This window comes from Vipera berus (genome assembly GCF_964194415.1).
Source record: "Vipera berus genome assembly, chromosome: 1".
Lineage (NCBI taxonomy): Eukaryota > Metazoa > Chordata > Lepidosauria > Squamata > Viperidae > Vipera > Vipera berus.
This window is the reverse complement of record NC_138202.1, coordinates 192,878,203-192,892,459: the sequence shown is the minus strand read 5'-3', so window position 1 is coordinate 192,892,459 and position 14,257 is coordinate 192,878,203. Positions and strand designations below refer to the sequence as shown.

The 14,257-nt window shown below is 38.3% G+C and overlaps 1 protein-coding gene across 2 annotated transcripts in view; it reads right to left on the bottom strand.

Annotated features, from left to right (window-relative positions):
* Nucleotides 1-14,257, bottom strand: part of SUPT3H (SPT3 homolog, SAGA and STAGA complex component) — a 280,002-nt gene that overhangs the window by 47,602 nt on the left and 218,143 nt on the right. For both annotated transcript variants that reach the window (XM_081322942.1, XM_081322943.1), the window contains exons 10-11: nucleotides 12,538-12,723; nucleotides 9,995-10,105 (exon numbers count right to left, since the gene is read on the bottom strand). In XM_081322942.1, the coding sequence (XP_081179068.1) occupies nucleotides 9,995-10,105; nucleotides 12,538-12,723 (297 nt within the window). The remainder of the gene's footprint in view (nucleotides 1-9,994; nucleotides 10,106-12,537; nucleotides 12,724-14,257) is intronic.

Below are 14,257 nucleotides of genomic sequence, written 5' to 3'. Positions count from 1 at the left end.
ATCGACATCTTAGGTATCAGCGAACTAAAATGGACAGGAATGGGTGAATTTAATTCAGATGACCATCAGGTATACTACTGCGGGCAAGAATCCCTCAGAAGAAATGGAGTAGCCTTCATAGTCAATAAAAGAGTAGGAAAATCAATACTGGGATACAATCCTCAAAATGACAGAATGATCTCAGTTCGAATCCAAGGCAAACCATTCAATATCACAGTAGTCCAAGTCTATGCCCCAACCACCAGTGCTGAAGAGGATGAAATTGACCGGTTCTATGAAGCCCTACAGCACCTTATAGAAGTAACACCAAAAAATGATGTCCTTATCATCATGGGGGATTGGAATGCTAAAGTAGGAAGCCAAAAGATAACTGGAATAACAGGCAAGTTTGGCCTTGGAGTACAAAATGAAGCAGGGCACAGGCTGATAGAATTTTGTCAAGAGAATACGATGGTCATAGCAAACACTCTTTTCCAACAACCCAAGAGACGGCTCTACACATGGACATCACCAGACGGTCAACACAGAAATCAGATTGACTATATGCTCTGCAGCCAAAGATGGAGAAGCTCTATACAGTCGGTAAAAACAAGACCAGGAGCTGACTGTGGCTCAGACCATGAGCTTCTCCTTGCAAAGTTTAGGCTTAAACTGAAGAAAGTAGGGAAAAGCACTAGGCCAGTCAGGTATGAATTAAATCATATCCCTGTTGAATATACAGTAGAGGTGACAAATAGATTTAAGGAATTAGATCTGATAGACAGAGTGCCTGAAGAACTATGGACAGAGGTTCGCGACATTGTACAACAGGTAGCAACCAAAACTATCCCAAAGAAAAAGAAATGCAAGAAAGCAAAATGGCTGTCTGAGGAAGCTTTGCAAATAGCTGAGGAAAGGAGGGAAGCGAAAGGCAAGGGAGAAAAACATAGATATACCCAATTGAATGCAGAATTCCAGAGAATAGCTAGAAGAGATAAGAATGCCTTCTTAAATGAACAGTGCAAAGAAATAGAAGAAAACAATAGAATAGGGAGGACCAGAGATCTTTTCAAGAAAATTGGAGAGATGAAGGGAACGTTTAATGCAAAAATGGGCATGATAAAGGACCAAAATGGCAGGGACCTAACAGAGGCAGAAGAGATTAAGAAGAGGTGGCAAAATTACACAGAAGAACTATACAAGAATGAGCTTAACGTCCCAGATAATCACAATGATGTGGTCACTGACCTCGAGCCAGACATCCTAGAATGTGAGGTGAAGTGGGCCTTAGAAAAGCTGAGCAACAACAAAGCTAGTGGAGGTGACAGTATTCCAGCTGAGCTATTCAAAATCTTAAAAGACAGTGCAGTAAAAGTGCTACACTCAATTTGCCAGCAAATTTGGAAAACTCAACAGTGGCCACAGGATTGGAAAAGATCAGTTTACATTCCAATTCCAAAGAAAGGCAGTGCCAAAGAATGTTCAAACTATCGCACCATTGCACTCATTTCTCATGCTAGTAAAGTCATGCTTAAAATCCTACAAGCTAGACTTCAGCAGTATGTGGATCGAGAACTACCAGAAGTACAGGCAGGATTTCGAAGAGGCAGAGGAACTAGAGATCAAATTGCCAACATACGCTGGATCATGGAGAAAGCTAGGGAGTTCCAGAAAAACATCTACTTCTGCTTCATTGACTATGCTAAAGCCTTTGATTGTGTGGATCATAACAAACTGTGGCAAGTTCTTAAAGAGATGGGAGTACCAGACCATCTTATTTGTCTCTTGAGAAACCTATATGCGGGTCAAGAAGCAACAGTGAGAACTGGACACGGAACCACTGATTGGTTCAAAATTGGGAAAGGAGTCCGGCAAGGCTGTATACTGTCGCCCTGCCTATTTAACTTATATGCAGAGCACATCATGAGAAAGGCAGGGCTAGATGAATCAAAAGTTGGAATTAAGATTGCCGGAAGAAACATCAACAACCTAAGATACGCAGATGATACCACTCTAATGGCAGAAAGTGAAGAAGAACTAAAGAGCCTCTTGTTGCGGGTGAAGAAGGAGAGTGCAAAACTTGGGTTGAAACTTAACATTAAGAAAACCAAGATCATGGCAACTGGCCCTCTCAATTCCTGGCAAATAGATGGGGAAGAAATGGAGGTAGTGACAGATTTTGTTTTCCTGGGCTCCAAGATCACTGCAGATGGGGACTGTAGCCAAGAAATTAAAAGACGCTTGCTCCTGGGGAGGAAAGCCATGGCAAATCTAGACAGCACACTAAAAAGCAGACACATCACCCTGTCAACAAAAGTGCGTATAGTCAAGGCTATGGTCTTCCCAGTTGCAATGTATGGCAGTGAAAGTTGGACCATAAGAAAGGCTGAGCGCCAAAGAATTGAGGCCTTTGAACTATGGTGCTGGAGAAGACTCCTGCGAGTCCCTTGGACTGCAAGGCGATCAAACCGGTCAGTCCTAGAGGAGATCAATCCTGACTGCTCTTTAGAAGGCCAGATCCTGAAACTAAAACTCAAATACTTTGGCCACCTAATGAGAAGGAAGGACTCACTGGAGAAGAGCCTAATGCTGGGAAAGATCGAGGGCAATAGAAGAAGGGGACGACAGAGAATGAGGTGGCTGGATGGAGTCACTGAAACAGTAGGCGTGAGCTTAGATGGACTCCAGAAGATGGTAGAAGACAGGAAGGCCTGGAGGAATGTTGTCCATAGGGTCGCGATGGGTCGGACACGACTTCGCAGCTAACAACAACAACAACATATACATTTTATATGGCTATAAAATAAGAGTTTTTTCAGCCCCAGAAGCAATTGCAGTAGGAAATGGCATCCACCCAGCAGAGAAAACTGCCAACCCCAGAAGCAAGCAAAGGCAACAGTTTGAGTGGGAGAAAACTGTTTAAGAAAAAATTAGCCAAAGCTAGAGTAAATGACAGTCGTTGGAGAGGATGAACTCACAATGTTAACACTAATTACATTCTTATTCATTTATATACATATATATATATATATATATATATATATATATATATAAAATTTTTGGATTGCTAACAAAGAATTAAAGGGAGACTGATATAGCTATTTCAAACTTATTTATTCTCATCAGTCAGCCACACCCTTCTGAGATTCGAACCTGGGCTGATTGCACATTAGGCAGTTGTTTTAATCTCTAGGCCACAGGCTCTTTCTCACTTTGTCAGCTGCATCGGGGAGGGAAGAGACAGGGGAGATATGTCTTGAGTATTTTGAACACCTTGTCACCCCAAATACGGGCCAAATCTTTTTGCCTGTATCAGCCCAAACTCAAATATCAGCCCAAAACTTCAATATATATACTGAAGTCAAACAAGATACAATAGTGTAACTTAAAAGTTTTACAGTTTATGTTATCAAAATCATTAACCACTTGTTATTAGCAACAATACCGACTACACAAGCAATATTACAAACTAAGTCCTAAACAGTGGAATTATACATGATAAAAAGAGATCAAAGAAGTCTAAACATTCTGTTATATGGTTTTTCTGCAATTTAATGAAATGTTACATTATCAAATCTATGTTAAAAAGCATCTCAGTTACAACTGAGCACAACTATGCTCTGTGTAATTTTAAAATATGCATGAATATGTAGAAACCTCCAAACAATGGCCTTAGATAAGCTAAATAAACATAATATATAACCTAATTATATGTCTAGTTATTTTCTTTCTCTGTAGTACAGCCACTGAGAAACCTAAAAATGCCATTTATAGGAAATTATAACTTGTATTATAACAATTATAACAAATATTCTGTCTCCCACTAACTGATATTTGATATTGAGCTAATTAGATATGCTCCTGGTGACACTATTGAGTCCCCAAACTCTAGCCAATGAACGAATCCCCACAGATATACTTTGGCCTTTTTGAAAAGCCAATTTTCTATTTCTATTTCTGTTTACCCAATTTAAATAACATTTTCAAGCAACTGGTATCAGCACCAATTCAAAACTGGCTACAGGGACAGGTTCCATTGAAAGAGGTTTTTCTGTGGACCGGAAGGTGCATGGTTTTGTGCGCTGCCTGCATCCCACAGATGGGGCTTTGCTTGTTTGTGTGGACTGGTTGCTGGCATGCTGCAGCCTGGTACCGGTCCATGGACCGCGAGTTGGGGACTCCTTTTCTAGTCCAATCCCCTGCTCAGGCAGGAAGCCCTATACCATTTCAGACAAATGGTTGTCCAGTCTCTTCTTAAAAACTTCCAGTGTTGGAGCATTCACAACTTCTAGAGGCAGGTTGTTCCACTGATTAATTGTTCTAACTCTCACGAAGTTTCCCCTTAGTTCTAGGTTGCTTTTCTCCTTGATTAGTTTCCATCCGTTCCTTCTTGTCCTGCCTTCAGGTGCTTTGGAGAATAGCTTGACACCCTCTTCTTTGTGGCAACCCCTGAGACATACCCAATTCCAGCAACCGTTCTTTATATGTTTAGTCTCCAGTCCCTTAATCATCTTTGTTGCTCTTCTCTGTACTCTTTCTAGAGTCCCGACATCTTTTTTACATCGTGGTGACCAAAACTAGATGCAGTATTCCAAGTGTGCCCTTACCAAGCCGTTATAAAGTGGTATTAACACTTCACATGATCTTGATTCTATCCCTCTGTTAATGTAGCCTAGCACTAGCATATTTAAGTGATTGTCCACTAGGACTCCAAGATCACTCTTACAGTTGCTTCTGTTGAGCAAGGTACCATCTATATTATACCTGTGCATTTGGTTTTTCTTGCGTAAATGTAAAACCTTACTTTTTCACCACTGAATTTCATTTTAGATAGTGCCCAATATTCAATTCTGTCAAAATCCTCCTGTATCTTAAGCCTATCTTCTGGAGTGTTGGCTATTCCTGCCAGCTTGGTGTCATCTGCAAATTTGATGAGTTCCGCATCTATCCCCTCATCCAAATCATTGATGAAGATGTTGAAGAGCACTTGGCCCAGAACAGAGCCCTGGGGTACCCCACTACACACTTCCCTCCATGTAGATGCAGTTCCACTGAGGACCACACACTGAGGATGGCGGGTCAGCCAGCTACAAATCTATCTGGTGGTGATGCTGTCTAACCCACATTTTTCTATCTTATCAAGCAGTAGGTTGTGGTCTACTTTATCAAATGCCTTACTGACGTCCAAGTAAATTATATCCACAGCATTCCTCTGGTCCACTAGTTTTATCATTTGGTCAAAGAATGCAATAAGATTTGTCTGTTTTTGAATAACCCATGTTGGCTTTTGCTAATGACTTTGTTTGCCTCTAGGTGTTCGCTGATTCGTTGCTTGATTATCTTTTCCAGAATCTTCCCAGGTATTGAGGTCAGGATGATAGGTCTGTACTTTCCTGAATCCATTTTTCCCCCTTTTTTGAAGATGGGAACTACATCAGCTTTTTTCCAGTCCTCTGGTAGTTCCCCAGTGCTCCAGGATCTTTGAAAGATATAGTTCGGTGGTTCTGAGATCATATTTGCCAGTTCCTTCAGAACCTTGGGGTATAACTCATCTGGTCCTAGTGATTTGAACTTGTCTAGGGTGGGTAGGTGCTCACTTACCATTTTCTTGATTATTTTAACTTGTGTTTCTAATCTGTTTTTTACAGTACTGTTTTTGATAAGTTGGACTGTTTTTGCTCTTTGTGTAAAGACGGATGCAAAAAGTAGGTTATATAATTCTGCTTTCTCCCTGTTGCTTGTCATTTCTAACATTTTTCTTGTTTTTTACATGATGAAAGAAGCTCTTTTTTTGTTATTTTTGACTTTTGTCACAAGCCTTATTTCAGTTTGAGCCTTAGCTTTCCTCACTTCATCTTTGCAGGCTCGGGCTATTAGCTGATATTCTGCCTTAGTTATGTGCCCCTCTTTCCACTTTTTATACTTGTCCTTTTTGTGTTTCAATTTATCAGAGAGATCTTTATGCAGCCATGCTGGTTTCTTTTGAGAGCTGTTATTTTTCTTCTTCATTGGTATTGTGCTAGTCTGGGCTTTTATAATCTCACTTTTCAAAATTTCCTAAACTTCCTGAGTTGTTTTCCCCTTGAGGATTCTCATCCATGGAATCCTTCCCAAGCTCTCTCTAAATTTATTGAAATTAGCTCTCTTAAAGTCCAAGACTCTAGTTTGACTGTGTTCTATTGCTTGTGCTTTGCATAATGTTGAATTCCAATATTGCATGATGACTCCCCCCCAAGGTTCCTGTGGCTTCAACACCTTCTATCATTTCATCTCTGTTAGTGAGAATTAAATTTGTTGATTGTTACTCTTGAAAAACCTGGCTGCTCTTTCTTTATTGTGAAATTCATATAGCATTATATAGACAAGATGATGGTGATGTCCTTTAAATTGCTTTCTATAATGACCATCTGTATATGCCAAAGTCTTTGTGTATCTACCACTTACAATGAGCTATTTCTCAACTTTATTTAAAGGCCCATTGTGGAAATAATCTGATGCAGACCATGAGCATGATTAGTTCTGCTCAAAAATAGTTATCATAGGAACAATGTAGTGAGGTTTATTATGTACAGCAGCTTTTAGTTTTGTTTTACCTCTTGAATTGGATAGATATGAAATTCAAACTCGGGCAAATGGTCAATAAAGAAAGTATTTGGCAAGTGGAGGAACCTACATATTTCTTTTAAAATAATTTTCCTCACATAGCATCAAATTATTTCCAGTTGAGAATGCCAACTTATTTTTTATTTTGTTAGAGACACCTGTTGGCTTAATGCAATAACAACTTCATAATGTCCAAGAAACTCATGGCTTTCCATATTTTAATGTTTCAGCATAAAAAAACATTATATTTTGACTCTTTATATTCTCAGCATAGGTGCATTAATCTTAAATTAGCAGCATGTATGGAAGAAAGAAAGAACCTCATCTATAAATAATATACATATACTTTAAATCATGGGTGTCAAACTAGCGATGTCATGTGACGTGTCACGATGTATCACAACTTTTTCCCCATTGCTGGCAATGGGGTGGGTGCGGTTTTGGTGTGACACATCTGGCTCGCAGGCCGGCAGTTTGACACTCCTGTTTTAAATAACGATACACTGTAGAATCCCAGCAAAGGGAAGAAACATACAAACATAATCTGTAATTATTTATGCACTGAAATGATGTTATTTGCATTACTTTTAATGATTTAATTTTGCTGTATTAGCTTCCTTGATTGGCAAACACAGTCAAATTTAAAGGCTAATTCTTCTGCATCCATTTTCCATTTGCATTATAGATAACTAATTGTTAATTGGCAAAGCCCTAATTCAGGCATGAAATACAAATCAGGCAGAAGCAGTGGAGGCGCTAATCTGGCTCAAGTTAAGAGTTCCAAAGCAAAAAACTCTTTGGGTGAATTCTCTATTGTAACACTCTAATTATGTTTTATACAACTACTGTATCTCTGCATACAGACATAATGGGGAAGACTCTTGCAGTAGACCCCTTGAAACACGCCTATGCCATGAGATCACCCTTAGAAAATACCAACCTAGAAACCAGAAGAGGAATGCCACAAACAGTGTAACAACCTTTCCCAACCCCCATAACTGACTCTCTGCTGTATGACTTTTCAACAGAATACCCTGGTCCTCATATATCAAGCCAAGTGAGAAGAGGTGCATTGTTAAATCTTAACCTGACAACTGTAGGCAGCACTGGAATCACATTCACACATCCCCTCCATATCTGTATCAAGCTTTTCAACTCTGTCCAGTCAAGAAATATAGTTTGCATTAAATTCAACATAATGTACAGGTCACCAACCTCCAGTCCCCAGCCCATTAGCTGCAGCCCATTGGGAATTGGGCCATGCAAGTGGCAGGAGAGCAAGCGTGCAAAGTTCTATTTGCACAATCAGCCATCCTCTCCCCCCCCTCCGCTGGTCCGTGGAGCCGGAAAGGTTGGGGACCGCTGACTTAATGGATATATAATGGTTTAAATCCTTTTAGGATTTGGGGCAAGAAAGAATTGACAGAGAAAGATTTTATTGCTGTGTCTACAATGCAATTCTATAATATATGTAAAATAAACATTAGAATAGGTTATCTTAGATGATGAGTCAAAATCTGTTAAAAATAAAAATGGGGTCAACAGAGGTGCACACAACACTTAGCAAACTTTGTTCCTTCAGTAATTTTTAGCTGCTTTCCTCTTCCTTGTCCCTAGAAGCTACTACCCCAATTTTGCACAAAAAGATATCCCCTTTATTATCATGTAATATTATTGGATGCAGTTATTACATCTAAGAAATACATTTCAAGCTTCTGAATACTGTATATTTATTATTTAAGTACTGAAGTTCCAATTTTCCAAAGATGTGTGCATGTTGAAAAGATTAGGTCTTGGTCTATGTTAGAGTTCCTCTCCTAGTAGCTAGCTAGCTACCAGCTACTCATAGAAGAATTAAGATTTTTTCTAATTCCTTCTTCCTCAGTAGCCACCTTTATTACTACAGTAGCCACCTTTTATTATTTCCTAATAGGGCTGTATAGAGTATTAAAAAAGTGTTATTCACATTACTGTCAGTAAAACATTTCTCCTCAACATGACTGGGAGCCAGTACAGTATGGTCGTTATGTTGATGGACTAGTAAAGGTACCCATTTACCCCCATTTATGGGAACCCAGTGGGTGTGCTTGGGCCAGCCACCAGCCTAACCTAGGGACAAACATCAGAAAAATAATCTTGCATTTCTTTCTTTAATAGGAAGCAATAAATACCTGTCAGACCTGCCCCAATCTGATCCCAAAGAAAAGCCTTTGACTCCACTTGATTAAAGCAAAGGGTTCTTTTACTAAGAGTGTTGGTTGCAGTCAAGTCAAACCAGCTCTGGAATCACTGCACTCGCTGGATGCAAAATAAGGTATAGATTTGCCCCCAGCTCATCCCTCCCTCCATGTCCAGTCCTTTTCCAGCCAACTGGAGCTCACCAAGATGTTTTGAGAACTCAGAGATGTTTGGGGGTAATCTGCATATTTCTTAGGGTGCCTGGCCATGGGATGCTGGATCCAAGATCCTGCTGCTCTGGTCCTTCTCACCTGTCATTCCCCCCCCTCCTAATTTCCTATCACGTACACACAAAGCTTTATTGCCCTTTCATCTTTTTCCTTTTCATCCTTCTTCCCCCTTCTTCTTTTGATGGCAGGATGCCTGTGAGGCCCCAGCTGAGCCAGGAAGAGCTAACAATACCATTATTTGATATTCATTTGTTATATTTATATTCCATCTTTCCTCTAGGAGCTCCAGATTGATTCACAAGACAACACTGTTACAAGGTCTAAAATGATGCTTTCATTTTCACTGTTTATTTATTTATTTCATTTATATCCCACTTTTTTTCTAAATAACTCAAGATGAGTTAATAATAGAATCAGAATCAGAACAGATTGGTAAGAGAATGCAATACTGACAAACAGTAAGGGAAACATTTTTGGGCATTTTTCTGACACCACTCTTAGAGCCTTATCTTTTATAAATGGAAATGCTTTGAATATTTAAAAAGAAATAAATATTTTAAACACAATTTTATACTTAAGTGGAACTAAGATACTTTTTCAGTTACATCTATAAAGATACTTCTTCAAGTACATTACTATAATGTAAATGGTTTATGAAGACTAAGTCATTAAGAACCTTTAAATGTGTGACTTAAGGAATTAATCTTTGTTAGAAAATTGATCAGTCCACTGATATTAGAATATTTAAACTTTGTTGACACTAGGAATACTCCAAACAAAAAAAATTCATCATTAGAAATATTTAAAACAAAAACCCTCTTCCTTTGCCCCAAACAAAAGAAAAATATTGTTTCATTCCCCCAAGGAATTATTCCATTTTTAAAGAAAACTAGAGTTTCCACAAATTGCATTTAACAGTTCCAAGGCTTCTTCATTTGACCACTTGAAAATCAAACTTCTCTAAGATTATAAATATAGCTTCTTAAATCTTTGTTATTACATACTGTGTAAGGGGAAAGGGGTCCAATCTTGTGGCCGTAGCGTCGAATGGCCTCTCTGATGTGGGCAGGCTGGATAGCATCACTCTGGGCTTCTGCACCACAAGCTGCAGTACTCTGCACAAGCAGCAGCAGCAGCAGCAGCAGCAACAGCAGCAGCAACAACAACAACAACAACAACAACAAAGCACATTCATTGTTATTAAATTGAAAACTCATAACAAGCACACACTGTGAATTAAGAAAATTGACCTTTGTAGAATTTACTTATTTCTTTTGAAGAGACAATCATTGTCATACAGTTCACATTAAAATAAAACTGAAACATTCATGAACAGAGCAAAAAGGAAATTAATCCTAGAAGTTTACTTGTACGACATATGAAGAACAGGAAGAAGAATAGCATTTTCCTTGTGTGGTGGTGGGGGGCTACTCTGGAAGCAAGCAGCATTAACACCATAAGTCCATAGATAACAGAGAACTTGGAGGAACTTCTGTGCACCAACTGGGGCTTAGAATGGAATCACCAGATTGACCACTTCTGATATTTCTAAAAGCCCTGCTTTTTCTTCAGGACAAGAAAGTGAATGCATTCGTTGTTTGGCATGATTAACCCTAGCAAAATTATTCTGATTTTCCTAAAGGGTTGTCTTTTATTTCCCCTACATGCAATTTTGTAAAAATTGTAGTTGTGAAGCTTTCTTAGTAAGTCAAATGATACCAGTGCTTAAATTTGCCACTTTACTCATATTATGTGATTCAGTCTGTAAAGTGGATTTTTTTATACTTTCAATGATTGCTGAAATGCCCAATGTGTGACGAGATCTATCTCTTCTGATACTGATAGGGATTCCTAGCTAAATGAGATCTTAAATGAAATCTTAATTTATTCTAAGGTTGTAAATCTCTCTCTGTGTGTATATGTCTGTGTTTATGTTTGCATCTTTAATATCACATTATGTACCTATGGTGACAAGCTGGCATAAATTTATTCTGCTCAAAGATTACTAACATTTTCCAGAAGAGGCTTTATTGAGCAATATTTACTATCTCACACTACTTATCTATGATTCTGGGATTTACATAGTACAGGTAATCCTCAATTTACAACAGTTTGTTAAAGACTCTCCAAAGTTACAACAGCACTGGAATAAGTTACCTAAGACAATTTTTCACACTTACGACCATTAGAACATCCCCCAGGTCAAAATTCATACACTTGGCAACTGTCTCACATTTATGACAGTTGCAGTGTCCCAGGGTCAACTGTCTCACTTAGCAACAGAAATTTTGGGCTCAATTTTGGTCATAAGTTGAGGACTATTTTATTTTCAAGTAACATTTTTCTCAGGCTAGAAATTTTGATAAATAATTTCTAACAATCCAAAACTTATTTCATTTTTTAATCTCATTTATTTATTTATCCCTTCATGTATTATTTTGTTATTATTTTAAATCTCAATTTTGTAATATTATACTTTATACTGAATGATAAAATAACAATCAATGTTACCACTAGTACCCCTAGTAGACAAGGAGCTTCTGAACAATAACTTTGATATTTAAGGTTTATTTATTTAATTCTTCAACTAAGGCTTTCAGAGCCTTTTCAAAACAATACACTTTAATATAAAAACGAAGAGTCATTTTACATCTGAGTGACTGAAGTTTTTTTAATGGATTTGGGGGGAAAATACTCTATCCAAAATGAATCTTCATGGGAAAATTATTCCAAAACTGCACCACAATAAGGAAACTGGTCTTGCTGAAGCATAGTCACAAGACCATCTAAAATGGCTGTCAGATCTCATATAAACAAATCATAACTTCCAAAGCAACTTAGATTTCTATATGTGTTCCATTCCAATTTCCATTTGGCAGCACAAAAATAAAACATGTGCTGGGGATTAATTGATTGATTGATTGATTTTTAATCAAATGCCAACAACTTTGAGTAGTTTACAAACAGTTAAAAACAGTAAAAACACAAATATTAAAAGACAACCATTGTAAGGAGGAAAAGAAGAAATATACATATTATACTTTCCACTGTGATTAGCTGAGCCTCACACAGTCCTGATTCATATTCCACCTTTCTATTCAGACTAGATTCCCAAGAGTTTTAGCTTAAAGCAATCACCCACAAAGACACAAGATAAAAATCATTATACTTCAATGGAACAAGAATAGCTGTTCTACCTGAATCCAAAGGAGAAATGTGCTTTAGAGGGGACACTGGTGTGCTAGCTATACCTGTCAGTGCCTCCTTAAAAAAAGCAGAAATTGAGGGCAAAGAGTACCTCATAAACAGGCCCTCTTCAGAAGGACCTCTCCTTTGGATCTTATGATTCTGACAGATCCTTAAGAGTTACTTCCAAGCATCACACTGAGAGTCTGACTAGAATGGTCTGCAAACCTCTTCAATACTATGTTTATTAGATGTCACAGGAAAGACCTGCACACTGAACAGATAAGCTTTTCCAGAGGACAGCATACACATTTGGAGTAGCTGAAATATCTCATTGTCTCTATTGTTAGTTTTAACTCACTTTTTTCTTCTTTCGCTGTTTGACTTTGGAGGATTCTTGTCCAGTGCTGCCATTCCCCATAGCCCCAGACTGAATTTTCCCGAGGTACTGTGGGCCCGTTGATGGCAGGGTGGGGGTTGGTGGTGGGGTATTATCAGGTGAGCCTGGATTACTCTTTATACTTGCAGTCTGCCCTAAAACATGCATCTAAAAAAGACAAAATTATTCCTTCACCCATTGTTCTCTGATACCAATACCAATCAGTTCCACGTTTTAATGGTAGAATATGAACATGGTCAGAAATTGGTACATTGCAACAATTGCAACTTTTCTTTCTGGAGCTGTTCCTTCCCAGCCCTCCCTACCTCCAAAATCCAGAAGGATCCAGTATAGACAGTTTCTGTTCTTCATAGAGATTGTACTTGATTAAGCTTCGTTGCTGAATCTAAACTTATTGTAATATATATCCTAAGTCATACAATTTGAATCCAAATCTTTCTGGTAAAAGTCTAATAGTACTCAATACATACAATAGTATTCCGTAAATATACTTTCAGAAGATGTTCACTGTCCCTGCCACCATGTCTTCCATTTCTAAGATAAAATGGCAACCGTAAGTAGATGCCAGCATCAATGGATTCTAGTAGGTTATTGTACTATAGCAAATAACAATTTCACTGTTTTTGTAAAATAATAATACTCGGAACAGCTTACATCCTGCGATGATACCTTTAATACCACAAAACATCAACATCTGCCTATTCCAGGTCCTTGGGAAGGACTCAATAGTTAGACAAAAATGCCAAATCCAGTATGAATATCTGATTGACTATGTAATAAATCACAATTTTATATAAAAAACCCTGCTTTGGAACTATCTATATATAGACAAATTGCCTTAATAATTCTTAGGTCCCTGGTTAGGATCTCAATTATTACATTTTCACCAGTCTCTGACTGTAAATCTAATTATAGATTACCCATATAACAATAATAGCTTTAAAAGAAGGGGAATAGCTTGATTTTTCTTCTCAATCTATTGCAGGGGTGTCAAACTGCCGGCCCATGGGCCGGCTGCATCATGCAAAGGCTGCATCCACCCCAGCTCCAATAATGCAAAAAAAGTCACGATACGCTGCAACATGTCACATGACGCGGCGAGTTTGACACCTGTGATCTGTTGCAAGGAAGAAAGCCCAAGTGATTCCTTTGCAACAAAATAAGTGAGGTACGTCAATTTGGAAACTAAAGTTGTGAATGCTAATACAAGTTTCATTGTAAAGTTATAGTAACAGAATCTTACTGCTCTCCCCCCCCCACTATATCTATTTGAGAATTAGAGAAGGTCACGTCTAAAATGCTTTCTCAGGTTACATGGGTACAGTTCTTCCTTCTTTTCCTAAAGGTTATTTCTGCTGCCCTAAACAGTAGGCATTGGCCACACATAGCCCTGACACTCACCTCTGAAAAGAAGCTGTTGAATAAATGTTTTAGCATATATAGTTAATTCCAATAGAAGAGAATATCTGCAGTTGAAGGTTAAACTGTGGAGTCCTTGGTCTCTCTGAGCTTGATGTTTCCAGACATTTCATTCCCTGACTAGGTAACATCATCAGTTAATTCCTCTCTATAGGTTCATTTACATGGAGAAAGGTGTGGTGAAGAAAAGTGTGTTCAGGAAAAGTGATTTAGACCCTTTCGAGCCTCCATAAACAAGAGATGACAAGACTGAACATCGACA